Here is a 20,793-nt window from a genome sequence, read left to right as displayed (position 1 = left end):
CACAAAGTGCTGGAATTACAGGCATGAGCCACTGTGCCTGGCTGGCATATTTCTCTTTATTGAAATTTTTTGTCAAAGTTTCTGTTTTCAAATGCATCAAATATAAGTGAATGAAAAGAATAGAAATGATCTGTACTACTAACTCTTCTATTCACCAGAATGTGGGTTTCTTTTTCCATTTCTTTTTCTTTTAAGTATTGTAAGCTCTTTTCAGAATGGGAAGCTTCACTGTGTTATTCTTTTTTTTTTTTTTTTTTTTTTTGAGACGGAGTTTCGCTCTTGTTACCCAGGCTGGATGTTATTCTTAACTATATAGTCAGGTCCTAGGTAAGTGTCTGGCACCAAGTAGGTGCTTAGCAGATATTGTTGGAGCAATGAATGTTGTAAATAGTTCTACTAGAATTGATTTAATCAGCCTCCTATTGTTGGATATTGGGATTGCTTTTGTTTTTTCCTCTCATAAACACTTGTTCCTTTAGATAAATCATAGTCTATAATTATTTTCTCAGACCATGTCCATAGAGTAGAAACCTAGGCCAAAGAATAGCATATATTTTTTAACAACATCATCCTATACATCTTTGTGGAGTAAAATGATTGGGTTTTTAATTGAATGCATTCGTTGTTTTTCTTCAAAACATTGACCACCTTCTGTTTTAATTAGTAATAAATTTCTGTCATAATTGTTGCCATTTCTCTCCATGTCAAAAAGTCTAGAACTTTCTCTTGTGAATTGTATAATTATCCATTTTTATTAATACTTTAAAGATGTAAGGCTTTTTAAAGACTAATTAGACATAAAAATAAAGCTTTCACTTAGGGTTTATTGAACCTGCACTGGTATGTCTGCAGGCAAAAATGAATGTTCAAAGTCAGGTATTAAAAGTATTTTAGCCATTTGGCCTTTATAACATTTATTTTGATTTTAAGATGATTTTTATGTTACAAATTACTTGCTGACATTTTTTTTTTCTCTATTCTTTTCTGAAGTTGCATTCTTGTCTTGGGTGGGGCCACAGTTTAGTGTGACATCAATTTCCTTACCCCAAGTTCTTGATTTGTCCATGAAGTGAAGACTGGTGCTTCATCAGATGTCTTTTACGTTCTTTACTCTGCACATTTTAATTATCTCTCAAGCCATTTTCTGGTTCTGTAATAAGTTCTTACCTCTTGCCTGTAGAGACTTTGGAAGTGATAAAAATTGATCTAAAACTGTTAAAGAAAAAAATAGTATGTTAAACCTGTTATTTTTTAATCCTAGCCTTGTAATTGATGTGCACAGTTGCAGACGGTTGATTTGCTTTATTCCATATTCTCAATGCCACATACCATGCATAAGCTATGTTTTTAGCCCAGTCCCATGTCTCAATTCTGAAAATGTTTATTGTAGTATTCTGAAGATGTTTATTGTAGTATTCCTATAAAAATTCATTATCGTTCAATTCTTAGAAAAGTAACTCTAGAGTTGTTAAAAGTCTAAATGGCCTTTTTCTGTGATTATCTTTACCAGTTCAAAGTAGAAATGCTACTTTTAACTATTACAGTTTAATGGTGTATTTGATATAAATTGGATGTTTACAATTTGAGTAAAGTATCTGCTTTTGTAGAGTATTTTAGCTGAAAATAATTGGAAGGTGTACCTCCCAGTGTGTTAAACTCTCCTATAAATATTTTCTTCTAACAAATTGGTGTTTCTGAACCACTATCTCTTATTCCTATATTTGCGTAGATACAATTACGTTTCATACTAAGTTTTCTTCACATCATTAGTAAAGCATTCAGTCATATCAAAAATATGGTACATTACTGTACTGATGAATAATGGAAGAAGTTTATGTGTTGATTCAACATATTCAAGAGTGGGATAGTTTTTCTCCTAAATAAAACTACAAAGTCAATTCTCTATTTACTTGACCTCGGAGAGAGAAGAATTTTCTGTATTAAATAAAAAGAGTTTGTGGGGTTTGTTTGTTTTTTGGTTTTTGTTTTTTTTTACAAAAGTGAAGAGAAATAAACTGATAAAGCAGAAGACATGGATCGAGGAAACAATCTGGGCAAGGGTGTGAAAAGAATTGCCAGAGTCTTGGCCAAAGGAAAGCCTAGCAAGCCACCATGCAGAGGTCAGCAGGAGGGCGGAAGAGCTCTTGGGAGGAAGCTCTCTAAATGGAGGGCTGTCATTTACAGTCCCGATATTATAAACACTGAGTATTGACATAAAAAATTGTAAGACCAGTGTGTTGACAAATTAGAGTATGGAAAAATGAGGAACAGGGACAGTTTGAGATGAAGTAGGGAAGCAGATTTATTCATGGAAAGTTTTCTATTCAGCAAGAATTATGAGCCATACCTTTTAGGTAGTTCTGTGGGTTGGCAGCCCTGAGAAGGACATCACCTGGCACATTTGGCACTGCGTTGATGGCTGCCTCTCATCCAAGTTAAAGAAAAAGCATTGAAGACAGGAAGAAAGCAAGTTTATGTGCTTGATGCTTTCGCCTAACTAGGTATATTCTTATTTCCGCTCTTTTTACTTGAGTCACAGATACACCATCATCTGCACTTTTTATGCCTAACTTATCTTGCAAAAAAAAAAAAAAAGTTCTGTAGAATAAGCCAAGGGCGTTGTATTTCCTGTTGATGATAAAATGCAGATTTTTACCACTAAAAGGCAATGACTTCATTTCTAAAGGTTAAATTGAATGGTTCTTGCAGCATAATTTCATATGGTTAAATTTGGGAAACTAAAAGTCATTCAATAAGAGACAATCTCTGAGCTTGTATAGAATTTTTATTTGATTGAGAATTGGGTATTATTTTATTCACATCAAGCCATATCACATGCTTTTATTTCAAGGTAGAAAAGAAATGTCAGTAGGCATATGTACTTAGTAGAACAAAATGTGCCCTCTCTGTGGCCAGTGGAGGATGACCTCATGCTCCATCCGATGCTTTCTTTTAGCTATTGCCCAAGAGTTCAGACTTTCTTAGGCTGCTTTTGGGAAACCAGTGAGACTTTTTTTCTGTGTTTTTAAAACCCTTTGCTTTCTCATCTACATTTTCTTGTTAAATTTTTAAAGTACTTGAATACACTAAATAGTATTCAAGGTAGTGATCAAAGTCGTTGATTTAAAACATAATGATGGGGCAGTTAATTTTGAATTTTTCTCGCTGAACTACTTACAGATTAGTTAGGGGAAAAGTTTTCTTGAGTTAAAAATTAAAATATTGTATATTCTTCCTGTGCAGATTGTTTTCATGTTGGTATATATTCTTAAAGATATAATTTATATACAGTAAAATGTTCTCATTTTTAGCATATAATTTTGTGAGTTTTGACAAGTATGCATTTTTAGAAACATGTATTTATGAACCCATCACCACAGTCAAGATACTAGAACTGTTTCATTATCCCCAAAATTTCCTCCATTCCTTTTAGAGTCAACCTCTAGTCCCTGGCAACCACTCATATATATGTTGTTCTGTTTAACTGTGCTTTAACCATTGTGAAAATGTCACACAAGTGCAATCGTGTATTTCAGATTCATACATGTTTTACCCATGTCACTTTTAGTGTAAAGTAGTATTGCATTGTGTGGTGTACTATAGTTTATACCCAGTTGAGGGATATTTAGGTTATTTTCAGTTTTAGTGATTATGAATACAGTCCAGTCCATTATCTTTGCTTTGCTTTGTTTTTCTAAAGAATGAGACAAGGCCTTTGTTATCTGGGCTGGAGTGCAGTGGTGCACCGTCACGGCCCACTCCTTGACCTCTCAGGCTCAAGCTGTCCTCCCACATCAGCCTCCTCAGTAGATGAGGCTACAGGTGTGCACCACCACACCCAGCTAATTTTTTTGTGAGGCAAGGTCCCACTGTGATGCCCAGGCTGGTCTAGAACTCCCAGGCTTAAACAATGTTTTTGCCTCGGCCTCCCAAAGTATGGGGGTTACAGGCATGAGGCTACTGTACCCGGCCCAGGCCATTTTCTCTGGGTCCCTAATCTATTCCTCTAACGTGATTTCACTTTATTTTCTTGGACTGTGGTGATTGTCCAAATGGTGCTTTGCATATTTTTGTTCTAAACACAGAGATGTGTTTTTTCTTCCTAAGCATTCGCCAAGTTCTGGTTTCATTTCTCAGTATAATGTATTGTGGAAAGGAAAAAATAAATGACAGGTAGGACCAACCAAATAAAAATATTTGTAGATGTCTGACTTTCCTAGGGCTCCTTAAACTCATAGATGATTTAGTTCCTTGCAAGTTTGATTGGAGGGTCATTGTTTTCTTCTATATGTTAGAATTGTTTTCTTTCATATGTTGGAAATGAAGCTACCTTTGCCCTACGGCTTCCTTCTTCCAGTTGGGCAAGCATATCATTCCTGCCCCCTTTGGAAACTTTGATTAGCCAGGATATTTTCTTTTAATAACTGTAATACTCTGTTGAGGGCATCACTGATTAGAATGCCACATCCTAAGCTCAAGGCTTTATTCCAGCTTAATGCTCCCACAAATGTTCAAATGTCCTCTTGATTCATGCTCCCAGACCTGGAGCTCAGAGCCTGGGCTGTGGCTTCTCCTGTGTATCAACACACTGCAGGCCTGACTGAGTGCCATACCAACCAAGTAAACAGTGTGAGAATCGTAAACCAAAGACAACACTTAATGATTTTTAAGTTTTTAAGAGACAAGGTCTGTCTGTCATGCAGGCTAGAGTGTTGTGGCATGATTATGGCTCACTGCAGCTTCGAACTCCTGGGCTGAAACAATCCTCTTGCCTTAGCCTCCCAAGCAGCTGGGACTACAGGCCCATATCACTGTGCTTGGCTAATTTTTAAATTTTTTTTAGAGATGGGGTCTTGCTATATTGCGCAAACTGGTCTTGAACTTCTGGCCTCAAGTGATCCTCCCACCTCAGCCTCTCAAAGCGCTAGGATTATAGGCATGTGCCACCTTGCCTGATTATTGAAAGATTATTGATGGCCTAGCTTTAGCACCTTTTTTTCTGTTGCAACTTTTTTTGTTTGGGGGTTGGTTTGTTTTTGTCAGTGTTTTCTTCTATGTTCACTTCATTCCTGTTAAACTTACAACTCAGTGAAGGTTACGCCCTCCCTGGTCTCTTTGGTACACATCTCACCACAAAGCATGAATAACCAGCCAGGGAAGAGCGGTTTACAATTTCCAGTGCTTTGTGGTAACACAGGAGCTCAAAGGCATTCCCAGAGTATCCTCCCTCAACAGGGTTCCATGTATTTCAAGAGATGATCATGCTGTACAACTAGCTCTTCATTGAATCATAAACTCATTCTGTGAATTAAAATGGCACGTGGGGCCACAGGGCCCAAGGTGTGGAAAGGAAGAAGAGTCTGGAGTGATAGGTGATGATTTTGCCTTGCTGATAGGAGATGTAGTTGTGATTTGTCTTCCACATAGCTGCAAAAGTAATTCTCCTGGTCTGCACAACCCTGAGAAAGATAGATAACCATGGCAATGAATGATCACAATACACCTTAAAATGAGAGAGCACATTTGCTTCAGTATCCTTAGCAATTAGTTCTGATCGCCAGACTCTTTTTCTTTTCCTGTATATATCCTCCTGTTCACAAGGATTTTGCTGCTTTAGGGTTAAGAGTGGTTAGACCCAAACAGCATTATGCCCTGGAGTCCTTTACCCTCAAGTCAGCCCTGATGGGACCAAGCAGTACAGAGAGCTTTCATAGGAAGAAACATCCTGGGTTCGGCAGTCGAGTATATGCTTGTGCCTCTGGGAAGACCCATCAGGGTTGATGGACTTCTTTCTAGTTGTTTCTCAAGTGCTGGTAGAATATACTCCTACACATAATAAGTTCTGCATGTATTTGTTTTTAGTTCTTTTTCCTATGATGTTAATCAAAGGGTGATTATGATGATGAGAACTAATTCATGATCTCCATTATTAACAATTCCCATTTGAGACTTGCACATGATAATCCTGAGTGGTTAATTGTTAACTAATAGGCTTAGTCTATTCCCGTTTCCCTGTGCTGTTTTGTGTGCTGTAATGTTTGCCTCTCACCAGCCCTTTCTAGTTTCGTGCCTACTATTTGGTGATTTTCATTGGAGAAATCACGGGAATCACTTTGCAAACATCTAGTGCACTCTGACAGCCTGAAAGCCTGTTTTAGCATTCACAGAAATTGTGATTTCCATAGTTCTGCTCCTGTAGGAAGCAGGTGACCTGGCTGCTTGGGGTGGTGGTCTTTCAGAGATTTCTATCCTGTGCCTGCTGTACAAGGATTCTGCTTCCTGTGCTCTCCCACGTGTCCACCCAACTCTCACACTCTCCCAAGCCCAGGAATTCATCATACTAAATTATTTTAAACATGCATTTGTATACGCAGCAAGGTGCATTGTAGAGATAAGTTGCAATCTAACTGCTGAAAGGGATATCTTACAGCCATAGAGAGATGTACCCGCATTTGGAAGAGATTTGGCCTGACAAGCCAGAAGTCAGGGCAGAGTGAGAGTGTATAATTAAGGTGTTTTTATAACCTTTGCTTCTCTGCTTCTCTCTAAGGATCATCCTGCCATTCTGGAGGGTCATTCAAAACTGTATTCCTTTAAGTTTGAGATACAGATATTAACATCCTCTGAAATGAAGTCACCCCAGGCACATTTGTTGCATCATTACTTTCTCAATTTCAAGGTGCATTGAGGAGGCAGAAACATTCCTTAAAGAGATGCCATCCACAATAGCAGGTTAAATGTAGCTAATGTAATCTTAAATTAGCTTTTCTAAGAATACAGGAACATACTTATGTATAGTTTGTTGTAGAGCACAGGTAATGTGAAAACTACCAGTGCAACAACAACAAGAAAAGATTTCTCTTGTCAGAAATCCAGTTGCTTCCTGATTATTTACACCAGTGGAGGGGAATATTGGTGTAGATAACAGAAAACCATAGCTAATTTTATTTACTTGAATTCTCAAAGATATGAACCAACATAGTGGCAGAAAACTGGCAAATAGAATAGAATCCTAGACCTTACGTAAATAAGCCACAGCAATGAAAACTGAGAGTGAAAGCCTTAGCATATAGATATCTAAGCAGAAATATTTGATATAACCTTGAAATGAGCTTTCTGTGTAACAAGTCCCATTGTTGCTATCTCTAAATGTAAGGTCTCTAATCGTTATTTACATACAGTATATGGTTTGGTGTTGGTTTTGTTTTTTGTTGTTTTTGTTGTTGTTGTTGTTTTTGACACGAAGTTTTACTCTTGTTCCCCAGGCTGGAGTGCAATGGCATGATCTCGGTTCACTGCAACCTCCACCTCCCAGGTTCAAGCAATTCTCCTGCCTCAGCCTCCTTCAAGTAGCTGCGATTATAGGCACACACCATATGCCTGGCAAATTTTTCTATTTTTAGGACAGATTGGATTTCACCATGTTGTCCAGGCTGATCTTGAACTCCTGACCACAGATGATCCTCCCGCCTTCACGTCCCAAAGTGCTGGGATTACAGGCGTGAGCTGTGGCACCTGGTGGTGGTTTTATTTATTTATTTATTTTTGCTCTTTTGTTTGTTGTTGTTGTTGTTTTAAGAGAGAACATCTCTGTCTCCCCAGCTCTTTTTAGCCTTGGAAACATATCTAAGAGACTGAAGCACGTTGCCACTTGCACTCTCTCTTTGGAAGGCAAATTACTTAACCGAATTCAGTCAGTTCTACAATGGTATACTGTAATCAGAATTCCTAAAATAAATAATTTCTGTAACTAAATTACCAGGAAGGATTTATAGCTACATCACCTGAGGAAACTTGCCAGTCTTCCTAACCAGTGTTTTCATTTGAGCCACTGAAACAAATATGATTTCAAGAATATTTGTATTGGCAAGGAACATGCTGAGCAAAAAAGTGCCTGAGACGACAAGGAAAGACAGACACCACTGTGTGGCTGTGACTGAGATTTGAAAGCGTGAACATCTTTGGGTTCTTACAGTCCATTTAATTGACTTTATAAGAACTTAATATTCTGCTAGCTTGGATGAAATGTCCATCTTTCCTCTTAATGACTGGTCCAGAAGCGTATCACCTCATCCAAGCCTTTGGAATACTTGCCTCAAGAATGTGGGGAGCTCCATGTTCTTACGTTGTAATTTTTGTTTAGAAATAAACATGGCCGATTCTGATGGACTTTTAAATTTTGCTGTATGCCTTTGATTGTCTTGGTTGGCTTTCACTTCTTATCTTTGCCATAATCAATGACATGTCATCCTTTTGGCTCTCTTCCCATGTGTCATTTCTGGGATAGAGCTGTTGAGTTGTGCATTGAGACTTGGGAGAAGGCAGGAACATGTATTGATTTTTATGACATGGATAGCACTAAGGTCCCTTTGAGGCGCCTTGATTATTATCAGTCTGAGTAGGTTTCCCTCTTTATAAACTAAGTAAGAGTTTAGAAAAAAAGGAAGAGAATATACTGCGACCTCCTTGTTAGTTTAAACTTGAAAGGCATGCGTGTGTGTTTGCTGTTGTTATTCTTACAAGCATTTTTTTCCATAATTAGATCTAAAGGATAGTAGTGATGAGCAGAAGTCTGTTTCTGAAAAACATAGTTTGCTCTGATCTTGAGGGAAAAGGCCTTCTCTTCTGAGATGTTAGGTTGCCTCGTGATTTGCGATAATCAATTTGATAATTGTTGACTTTCTGGTTCAGCTTGTGAGTAATATCCCAGATTTAGACTAGTATGGCACAAGCATTTTAATCAAGTAGTGCTTTCTTTCCCGTGGAGCATTTATCTTGCTTGACTGTTCTGGACTTCAGCCAGCTGCCAGACAGGCATTTTTCATGCTGCATATGTGTAGTAGAATGTGATGCTTAAGTGTTCAATGGGGAAGTCTCCAACCCACTAAAGCTCATGGTTACCTTTCCTTTTACCACAGTGCTGTTAGAGACACTGAGAATGGATCGCTGTCTCTCTTTTTCTCTAGGAATGTGTTTGATGGGAAGGATGAATCTTATTACTGTAAATATTGTTTTCATCCCAGCCTACCTCACTGCTTCTGAATGAGAGGAGCCCCTTTGACTGCTCTGAAAACTCTTGAAATATTTGATGGCTGGTTACATTTTCATTATCTAATGTGCATTAATTTAAATAAAATAGCTCTGTTGCTAGGAGAGTCAAAAAGGAAGAGCTTGGATCGGTACAGACTGCTTGTGTCACAGAAGTCAGGAAAGTGTGCAGAACTTGGTGTCCTCAGAGGGGGTTTTCAGGTTTGCTGGCTGGGCTGAAAACCTAAAATTCTAACATCAAGTGACTGTTCCCCCAGCATGTGCGATGTGATATTTTGATGCTCATTTACCCTATCATCTGTTTAATTAGCTTGAGAGACTGGAAGGACTTGAAGATCCTTAGCTTTTATGTGGCTGAAAGTTCTGCGATTCGAAATGTCCATGATTTGGCACTCTGGAGGATAGAATGCACAGACTTCGTGTTATGCATGAGAAAAAGTTTTTAAAGTGCTATTCCGTTTTACGTGTTCTTATTGTTTCTATAATTATTCATGCTGACGTGAAGTGGTATTTGTCTCCATGGACCACATCCTGCTGTTACACATTTCCCTGGGTAGGAACAATATGCCCCAGGTATCATCTCATCCCCAAAATGCACAGAGAGCAGGAGTTGCTGTACTAGTGCCTGGAGCTCTTCTCAAGGTGAAGAAACTGTGAGCTCTGAATCTTACATAACCTATTTAAGACTGAAGATAAACTACTTTCGGCTTCCTGGGATAGGGTTATGGGGACCATGTGACATAGCCTAGGCATCGTTTTTTTTTTAAATTAATATTAACGGTTGAATAGAAGGTTAGTACTTGCAATTTTATGTTAAAGGAAGATGAGCTCTTCTTGCCCCAGAGAAGTCTGGTGTGAAAGTCTCATTTTCCAAGCACCCTTTTAACTGCGTATTTAAGTCAATGAGAATGTTCTGGAAACTGTTGATTAATTATATTTCTTCTGTTGAAGCCTCATGGGTATCATGTCTATGTCTTGATTTCAGAAATGTCTATAAATAGGGTTATCTGCTTAGCTTCCGGTGGTCTGCCAAATTTTTTGTCCTAGACTAGAAGAAAACTATGGGTTTCATTACCTTCTGGTTACTCTTTTCTTCTTTCCTCCTTCAGGATACCCAAAAAGCAAAGCAGTTCCTGCCTTTTCTTCAGCGGGCAGGTCGTTCTGAAGCTGTGGTGGAATACGTCTTCAGTGGTTCTCGTCTCAAGCTCTATTTGCCAAAGGAAACTTGCCTTATTACCTTCTTGCTTGCAGGTAAGTCTTACGTGTTACATGTTACTCTGAGGTCAGAAGTCACCCCTGGAGGCCACATGCCCTCCTTTCCCCTGTGTTCTAGATAGGCCCTAGAGCCCACCAGCCTGCTTTTCTCTCTGGTTGGGATATGCAAACACGGTTTCTAGATGGGATCCTCCTGTTGCTGCAGACCCAGCCCTGCACCCTCTTTCTGCTCACCCAGCGTTGCATCCTCTTTTTGCTCCTAGTTTCTACCAAGCGCAGGATGCAGGAGTAGTGGAGCAATTTGAAAGCACGCAGCCCTTATAGAGCTAGAGTAAAGGAGATTCCAGACTTCGGAAAATACCAACAATGGAATTCTCAGAGTTGGCATTCCTTACCTGCTTGAAACAGACCACCTCTGCCATTTTAGTTGTGGGGAGGCCTCAGAGGAACCAAGACACCGTGCCCCCGCATTTACCCAGGCAGTGTCATTTGTCTCTTTTTTATTCTTTTCAAATGCCGTTAAAATCCCAGCCCCTTATGAAACCCCAGCTATGACGTTGCTTTCACACGCTCTTCCCACATCGATAGTATTTCTTGTTGTGCTAAGGTTGACGTGCTGAGGCAAGCGATGCTCCTTTCTTTGCTGTCTTAATGTGCGTCTCTCTTATCCTGTCTTTTCTGGTAGCTTAATATTTCACAAGCCAGAAGGCTATGTATAAACTGTGCTCTTTGAGCAATTTACATTTATGCATTCAAGGAACAAACTGCTTCATTTCTTTGCTGCTGGCAAATAATAGTTATTTATTTCCAGTTGGTGCTTCACAGAGACTGCAGTCTTTGAGGGAAAGCTGTCATTTTATTTCCACCACCCCCCACCATGCCCGCCCAGCTACCCCTGCACACACAAACATTCATTCACTTGCAAAAGACATATCCCGCCGTGGTCCCCAGATGCACGTGGTCCCCAGATGCACGTGGTCCCCAGCTTTCCTTTTTTGTTACTGTCCTATTGTCTCAACACTTCTTACGTTGGTTGAATTCTTGAATAGAATTTGCTATGGGGAAAGAGAAGCGGGAGCCATGCTTGCCGTCTCCTGCCAGATCGCCTTCTTTTCCTAGAAGGCACAGGTAGTTTCTTGTCTAGATAAGGATCTCCCTCAGGCCCCGACTAAATGGATTGAGTTATGTGAGATAAATCACTCCCTGAACACATGACTGTGGATCTCACTGCTGCTGCTTGGCTGTCACTTCTCATTGCAGCTCTTGTGCATACTCCTATGAACTTGATCATTGCACAGTTCTGCAGGCCTTCTGAAGGGACTCATTGAAATGTGACTCCAAGCTCAGGGCAGCTGTGCAAAAGAACAGATGCAGAAAATTCATACCTTATTGGAGGGCTGTGCTTTTATTTTTGCTAATATGAGTTGTGGTAAACTGAGGGAGACTGTGGCAGTGTGTGAGAGAGTCCTTTTATGCAGCTATTTGTGTCTTTTTACTAAGGTTTCTACACCCATGAAGTTTCTTGGCAGTGAACTTTTGCTAGAGAGTTGGAGGCACAGGCATATCCAGGTTTATTGCACTTCATAGGTTTGCATTGTTTTTATAAATAGGAGGATTGTGGCAACCCTTTGTTAAGCAAATATCTCAGTGCCATTTCTGCAGCAGCATGTAGCTGTCATATTTTGGTAATTTTCATATTTCAAACTTTATTATTAGTAGTGGTACATCTGTTATGGTGATCTGTGACCAGTGATCTTGGATGTTATTATTGCAACTGTTTTGGGTCACCATGAACCACAGCCCTAAGGTGGTAAACTTAATTGATAAATGTTGTATGTGTTCTGATTGCTCCACCCACTGAATGATAAGAAAACCAAACAAAGCTGGGTGCAGTGGTATTTGCCTGTAGTCCCAACTACTCAGTAGGCTGAAGTGGGAGGGTCACTTGAGCCCAGGAGTTACAGACCAGCCTGGGCAACATAATGAGACCCTATCTCAAAATAGAAAAGAAATCAAAACAGCCTTATTGTTGATATGGAACAATTTTAGGGGTCTGGATAGAAGATCAAACCAGTTGCAACATTTCCTTAAGCCAAAGGCTAATCCAGAGGAAGTCCTCTGGATTTGACTCTTCTCAATTCTGTGAACACTGAGAAGTAAAGAAGTTGCAGAAGAAAAGTTTGAAGCTGTTAGAGGTTGGTTCAGGAGGTTTAAGGAAAGAAGCCATCTCCATAACATCAAAGTACAAGGAGAAGCAGCAAGTGGTGATGTAGAAGCTGTAACACGTTATTCAGAAGATCCTGCTAAGATCACTGATGAAGGTGGCTACACCAAACATCAGATTTTCAGTGTAGATGAAACAGCCTTCTACCTGAAGAAGATGCCATCCAGGATTTTGATAGCTAGAGAGAAGTCAATGCCTACCTTCCAAGTTTCAAAAGACAGGTTGACTCTCTTTTTGAGGCCTTATGCAGCTGGTGACTTTAAGTTAAAGCCATTGCTCATTGACCATTCCAAAATCCTAAGACCCTTGAGAGTGATGCTGCATCTACTCTGCCTGTGCGCTGTAAACAGAACAACAAAGTTTGTATGACAACACATCTGGTTACAGCATGGTTTATAGACTATTTTAAGCCCATTGTTGAGATCTGCTCAGAAAAAAAAGATTTTTTTCCATAATATTACTGCTCATTGACAGCGCAGCTGACAGTCACCCAGAGCTCTGAAAGAGTTGTACAAGAAGATTGTACATGCCTGCTAACACAGCATTCATTCTGCAGCCCATGTATCGTATCAAGGAGTAATTTTTATTTTAAAGCCTTACTATTTAAGAAATACATTTTGTAAAGCTAAAGCTGCCATAAATAGTGATTCTTCTGATGGATCTGGGAAGCAAATTGAAAACTTTCTGGAATGGATTCACCACTTAAAATGCCATTGAGAACATTCGTGATTCATGGGAGGTGGTTGAAACAGCAACCAACATAAACAGGAATTTTAAGGAAGTTGATTCCAACCCTCATGGATGTCTGTGAAGAGTTCAGGACTTCAGTGGAGGAAGTAACTGATAGAAATAGCAAAAGAACTAGAATTAGAAATAGAGCCTGGTGATAAAAATGAATTTCTGAAATCTCATGAAAAAAAAATTTGAACGGATGAGGAGTTAGTTGCCTCTTAGAAATGAAAGAAAGTTATTTCACCAGCTGGGCGCGGTGGCTCACGCCTATAATCCCAGGACTTTGGGAGGCTGAGGCCGGTGGATCACGAGGTCAAGAGATCGTGACCATCCTGGTCAACATGGTAGAAACCCCTTCTCTACTAAACATACAAAAATTAGCTGTGCATGGTGGTGCACACCTGTAGTCCCAGCTACTCAGGAGACTAAGGCAAGAGAATTGCTTGAACCCAGGAGGCAGAGGTTATGGTGAGCTGAGATTGGGCCATTGCACTCCGGCCTGGGTAACAAGAGCGAAACTCTGTCTTTAAAAAAAAAAAGAAAGTTATTTCACGATGTGAAATCTAGTCCTGGTGAAGATGCTGTGAACATTGTAGAAATGGCAACAAAGGATTCAGATTATTACATAAACTTGATAAAGCCGCGTCAGGGTTTGAGAGAATGGACTCTAATTTTGAAAGAAGTTCTTCAGTGAATGAAATGCTATCCAACAGCATTCCATGCTGTAGAGAAATATTTTGTGAAAGGAAGAGCCAGTTGATGCAGCAAACCTCATTGGTTTTTTGCCACAGCCACCACCTCCATCAGCAACCACCACCCTTATCAGTCAGCAGCATGAACATGGAAGCAAGACCCTCCAGCAGCAAAAAGATTATGACTCAGTGAAGGCTCAGATGATCGTTAATATTTTTTAACAATAAAGTGCTTTTAGTAAACTACAGTATAGTGTAGATACTTTTACATGTTCTGGAAAACTAAAAATTTGTGTGACTTGCTCTCTTGCAATATTCACTTTTGCAGTTGTCTGGAACTGAACCCACAAACTCTCCGAGGTATGCCTGTATGTATTCAACTCATCATCTGCTGTATAGCTGAGAAAGAAAAGCATCCTTTTGGCAGTGTAGCGCTTTATCCCAGGGGTGAAAAAGAGAAATAGTATTATTCTTTCTGGGAAACTTGGCCATAAATGTATAGGGGAAGGAGAACATTGAAGTTCTGTCTTTTAAACTCTAAATTACCTGAATGGAGCCGGCTCAGAGCACAGACCATCTTGGCTGGAGTTTTCCTGCAGAATTCTTCTAGTTTTACGTTGCTTAGACACGAGCAGTCTGATCACTCGTCTCTGCATCAGCCAGTTCCTGTGTGTATTTGGCATTATTTTAAGCTTAGCAATTCAAACGGCATTGCCTGAGTTAACTTACATTGTGAAAGATAGATTACACAGAAGCAAATAAGTGATAAAAATATAAGCCTTTTACATTTTTCTCCTGCCATACTGTATGCCGTTAGATTATGCATCTTTTGGTTTCTTCAGAAACCTGGCAAGAATACAGGACAGGGAAAAGTCTTAGGAGAAAGCAGATCTCGGTTTGCGTCATGGCTCTGCTGTGTATAAGCAGGTGACTTTAGCGAGGTTATGTACCCTCTTCAAGCGTCAGTTTACACATCAGTTATAACTGGGGATTGTTTCCTGCCTCATGATTGTTGGAGTTTAATGAGTTGAATCAAAAACAAGCCCACTATAAAGCACATCATCAACAAATATGCTCCTTTCCCTTGCAAAGAGTTAGTGTTTTTATAACTAGAGTTTGCCTTGCCCCTCAATTTGGAATGGCGTAATTGTGCAGCATGTGTGCACATAGCTATGACTCTACCATAAAAATTGCGACCCACCGATTAGTGGAAATAAATCAAGAAGAGGAGCTGGGCCAGCCTCCTTCTGACTGAGCTTGCTGGAAGGAAAGCACCTGGGTTTTCCCTCTGAGACTTTGGAGCAAGGAACTCTGCACTGTCCTAAACCCCATCCCGAAGAATACACAGGTAAGATACAGTCCTAGGTCTCAGGAAACACCCAAGGGAATACAGACATGTAAACAAGATGTAAGGTTGGGCACTAGATGAGAGGATAGAATTATGGACAAGGTCTAGAAGTAGCACTGAGGAGGGAATGATTATTTCTTTAGGTGGACATCAGAGAACACCTCCCTAGGTGCTGGTATCTTGAGCTGTGTTTTGAAGGACATAGAAGAGTTTACTGTGTTGGGGAAGAGGGGTAGGAGGAGATGCACGTTCTAACTAGAGATAGCAGCGTGTGCAGAGTTGCAGAGGTACGATACATCTGCATGGATCTGGGCAACCACATAGCCGTTGTTACTGGTGGAGTATAAAGAGTGAGGAAGGTGGAGCATGGAGTTGTCAGCCTGCTGACAACTCAGACACAAGCTAGTCCTTCTCTTTTAGATTATGCAGTGGATCCTCAGAGTCACTGGAAACTATTAAGCAAGGGGCAGCATGCTCAGACTTGGGTTAAGAAAGTTCATTTTGGTGGATATATTAGAATAAATGAGGCACAAGAGTCTGCGAGAGCAATTCAGAGGCAAAAGAGTAGTAGAGGTCTGAAATCTGGGGAGAAAACTGGAGAGATTTGGAAAAGTAGGAGATAGGCTAAATGAGATTCTGGAAATGCCTGGTCTCTTTTTGGTGAGGAGTAGGGGATGACGTTGAGTGGAGGGGAGAAAGTGAAGGTCTCCTAGGTTTGAGCAGTCAGGTAAATCGAGATGTTCACAGTCAAAAGCAGCACAAAAGTAAACAGGTTTTAGGAACAGGTTGTTGGTTTAGTTTTTGGAATATCCATGGGAATGTTCAAGCTGAGCAGAGGAGCCTATGCAAATATTCAGGTCATGGAGCCATCAGCATAGAGGCAGTAATTAAAACTGTTACAGTGCCTAGAGGACGCATTTACAAGGAGTAAGCACCCTGGAAGACACCAAGCTTTGTGGGGTGGGCTAAGTGTTCATATATAGGCAGAGAAAATATGATTAGAGCAGTCAGCCAGTCAGGAGAGAGCATTCTTCTGGAAGCCGGGGGAGTAAAGAATTCCCCCCAGGCATCAACAGTGTCAGAGTTTACATGAAACATCAAGTATATAAAAATTATGAAGTGCTTTTATGCTGCTTATCAACTAGTACGTTACAGGTGACCTCTCTTGGTACAATTTCATCAGAGTTGAGTCAACTAAAGGCAGATTACAGGTGACTGGGAAGTAAAAGGGGGAAGTAAGAAACAAACATTAAATACAGATTGCACTTCCCCAGTATCTAACAGAGAATGGAAAAGTAGTGCAGAAAGCAAAAGCCAAAGGGTGAAGGTAACATTCCGAGGATGTCAGTATCTTGAGTGCTCCTAGAACTGTAATTCTTATTCAAGAATCAAAAAGGTATGAATAGTTGAAAAGGCTATTCAGTATACCTATTGTTTTCATAATATCCATGTTAGAATGTAAAACTCAACAAAATATTGGCAAATGAGGCTATAAAAAAGATGGAGTGAGAGATTATCCTGGGGAACATGAGATTTGAAATGTTGAGAAGCACTGGTTTGAATTCTGAAGAGAAGGAATCAGGAAAGGCTGCACAGGGATAATTAATGGAGCAGTGACCTGAAAGAAACAGAAGGAATGAGATGGATGGAGGATGTGGGTTGAGGGAGCAGGCTTAGAGAGAAAATGAGCCGTTGGTCTTTCAAAACTACCTGCAAAACTGAAGGTGAGTATAGGTATGTAATAATATTCGTGTTGTGGGATTGTTCGCCTGGGTAGCGATTGTCCTGCTAGAGCTTTGCAGCTATCTGTCGCATGCACTGTCCATTATGTAAGCGTGGCATTCTGCTGGAAATGATGTCTCTTTACAGTAAGGAGGGAGTTTGGGTTGTGATTCTCAAGGGGAAAGTCAAGATAATTGTTGGGAGCAGTCCCTTATGTGCTTTTCTCATTAATCCCAGCCTTTTGGAGAGCCCTCTGTACTTCAAGGTGGGGTGGACACTTTCCATTTTTATGTGGCCTTTTTTCGGGCAGACGGCCCCACAGCTTGATAGGGAGTGGCATTTGGCCCAAGCCAGCTGGCCGTTCTGTCACGGTTCCTGCACCCCTGTATGTAGAATGATTGCTTGGTCAGATGGGATAGCAGGTGGGGCTGGGGAAGTCAGCTGTAGCCAACAGGTCATGCCTCCTGAATGCTCTTGCCCTCTAGTCCTTTGAGCACCTGCCTTAGGCTTGGTTGGTGAGCCCGTGACCTTACAGCATCAGAACTGAGGCTGTTCAAGGTCTCTCTTCTTGCTGCTGTGGCCTCCTCCTAAGCAGGCTTATTTCAGTCTCGGAGGCAATCACAGTCAGTTCTTGTCCTGAGTTAGCAGGGAAGCCAAGATCCCTGGGCAGCCTGCATTTGTTAAAAAGCATCCTTTTTCCTCATCTGGCATTTAGTGAGCCCCATACATTTCTTCCATGAGAGAGAGCAAAAGTGGTTCATGCAGTTTTTAGTTTATTCTCACTTGTCATGTGTGTCCCATTTTACTTTAGTATTTTGTCTAGAGGAAGACTGAGTCACATATTTGGAAATTATTTGACTCTCAATTCATGCTTTTATTTTTTACTTTCTTTTTCTTTTCTTTTTTTTTTTTTTCTTTTTGAGGCTGCAGTGCCATGGCCCCATCATAGCTCACTGTAATCTCAAACTCCTGGGCTCAAGTAATCCTCCCTCAGATCCTGAGTATCTGAGACAACAGGTGCATACCACCACACCTGGCTAATATTGTTTATTTTTTGTAGAGGCAGGGTCTCACTATGTTGCCCAAGCTCAGGCTCCTGACCTCAAGCAATCCTCTTGCCTGAGTCTCCCGAAGTGCTAGGATTTTAAGCATGAACCGTAACACATGGCCTCACATTTTTACTTAAGAGCCCGGTGGTGTGGAGTATTTGTCTTATTACATGACCTTTATATTGAATGTTCTTATTGTAATTCCCTTGTTACTTCTTAGGTATCAGGTTCGTGCTGCAGGCACAGTTCAGGCAGTGGCCCTGTTGGATAAGCATAGCAGGTGTCAAGGTATAATGCCTGTAAACCAAATACTTTTCTCCTGAATGGGAAGAGAGCAATAATTTGAAATTTCAGTGCAGAGTGATCTGAGGAGCCTCATACCAGTTATTTGGAGTCTTCTGCCAACTCACTGAGTCCACCGTGCTGTGTTTGCATTTCCTTAGTGCAAAGGAGGTACTGCAGTAAATATGAGGAATTACAGGGCGAGGCAGGTAGGAAATGGATGCCAGTCACCTTGCATGGAACTCATAGTGCAAACCATCTAGAAGGCAGCAGCCTCTTGGCAATGAGTTCCCCTGTGGATCACACGCAGCACGTGACTTACAATTAACCAGTTACCTATTCACATGAAATAAGACAAGAAAATGAGAATTCCCTTTTCCTGCCCTTTAGCATTTTTCTTTCCCTCCCCTTGCCTCTCTTTCCCTCTCTCAACCCCTCTTCCTTCTCCTCTCCCTCTGCCTCCCTCTGTCCCTTCTCCTCTCCCCTCCCTTTCCCTCCGCCTCTCCTTCTCCCTTTCTGGAGCTGCATTTTGACAAGGGAGGCAATGAGAAAGGTTCTAAGTGGTCCAGGATTTGAAAAATGGTGGTGGGCTTGTGCATGGTGAACTAAAGGTTTGGCTGCATGTCCTTGCACCCTGAATGCCTTTGAATGAAGTTCCTCATTTCCTTCTTTTCCTTTAAGATCTCCTCTCCAGGCAGTCCTCATTGTAATATCAACTGACTGTTTCAATAGACCAAAACTTCTAATGAGAGGAGAGAAGGGAAGGTGAACAGGAATATCCTCCTCATCTTCTGGTCCCAGGAATGGTGGGTCCCCATTGATTACCAGTGCCTAACTAAATTACACAATTAAAGCCAATGTATGTTTAAGTGAGAAATCCCATTCTGCTATCACAGAGGTGCTAATGAATCAGGCTGTTATTGTGGTTGTGTTTGCTAGGCTTCTATCCTTAATTAAGCAATTACAGGGTCTGCTGATACTTATGAATTCTTTTCAGATGCTTTAATTGAATTGCAACCTAATGGATATTTGTAAAGTGGGGTATTCTTTCTCTTGGGACTTCCCAGTTTGATTCTGTCTCCACTGCCTACTTACTTTCTGTTGGGTCCCATTACTAGAAATGGGCAGTTTAAAACTATCAGATTTTATTTTTGAATAATTTAAGGAAGGTAAAGTTAGGGAACTCAAAGACTAAATTGGCTTCTACAGATCAATGATTTAAATGTAACTAGTTTGTTGGGTTTTATATTTAAAATTATATTTGTATATATAACAACTCATCTGTCAATTGTAATAAATATATTTGCAATTATTAAATGTTAAATGACTTTTTAAAGAAATGGACAGCTTAACATGGGACTTTCCTGGAGCTGCTCTATTTCTTTACTTTTAAAGATATCATTATAAGAATTATAAGAAGAATTATGTTCGCATCCGGAGATCATGGAGAGTCACTTACAGGAAAGAATTAACGCAATGAACAGATTTGGGGAGTGTTTTTTAATGAGTCCAAGATTTTTACAAGCACAGAATAAAAAAGATAGTCTTCAGTAGATAAACTTTGGATGATACATAAATTAATAGGATAACTTTTGCCTCGAATATTTTTTGTCTAGTTGTGTAGACAGCCATACAGAAAGTGTAGACAAGGAAATACAAGAGAGCAGTTGTCAAAAGCATAGACCACATACTCTGAGAATACAGAGCAAATAACAATTGTTGAATGGAAAAGTTTTCTTCAGGGAGATGGCATTTGAGTTTCTGAGAAGATCTGCTACATTTTCTTTGGGCATGTTGGGTTTGATTCATCTAGACAGAAGAAGTTGGCCTATATCAGATCTCAGGAAGAGTTGTCTAAAAGAAATGAACATATTCATCAATCATTTTTCTCTCCACTTCTGTATTGATGTGTGAATCTCCCTCTTAGCTCTTCTGCCACTGAGCATTCACTGCTCCGCCTTCCGCTCCCGGTCTGTACAGGTACACCATCACCCACTGGTCGTGTGAATGAAAGGGCAAACCTCCAATTACAGCCTGATTATTTTCATCTTTACATCATGAGTCATCCCCAGAATGAGCCTCATCATGCTTATGGGTCATTCAATTACATGGTTATTTAATAATTTTTTATATTCATTGGGCACAATGCTAGGAATACAGACATACATGATATAGTTCCAGCCTTTTAGCAAAGTAATTGTGTCTACTGGAGTAAAGAATGTATCAACATGAAGAAAAAAATATTTTAAAAAGCATAGGGGTAAACATGCCTTAAATACTATAGAAATGAAAACAGCTTAGGTTTTATAAAACACTAAGAGCAAATAAGTAACTGCTGTCAAAAAGACTAGTTTAAAACCCAGAAATACAGAACTCAAGGAGGAGTGGACCCAGGTACTGACCCAGCCCGAGTCATTGCGCACCTCGTGTATGGTGTTCCATCTGAGGACCATCCTATTAGGAGGAACATCAGGAAACTGC

The 20,793-nt window shown here is 40.2% G+C and overlaps 1 protein-coding gene across 1 annotated transcript in view; it reads left to right on the top strand.

The window, feature by feature from the left end:
- The window catches only part of SND1 (staphylococcal nuclease and tudor domain containing 1), a 442,553-nt gene that overhangs the window by 270,173 nt on the left and 151,587 nt on the right, over window positions 1-20,793 (top strand). The window contains exon 15 of the mRNA XM_003921017.3: window positions 10,158-10,299. Coding sequence (XP_003921066.1) covers window positions 10,158-10,299 — 142 coding nt within the window. The remainder of the gene's footprint in view (window positions 1-10,157; window positions 10,300-20,793) is intronic.

This window comes from Saimiri boliviensis, chromosome 10 (genome assembly GCF_048565385.1).
Source record: "Saimiri boliviensis isolate mSaiBol1 chromosome 10, mSaiBol1.pri, whole genome shotgun sequence".
Taxonomy (NCBI): domain Eukaryota; kingdom Metazoa; phylum Chordata; class Mammalia; order Primates; family Cebidae; genus Saimiri; species Saimiri boliviensis.
This window is presented reverse-complemented; position numbering and strand designations above follow the sequence as displayed.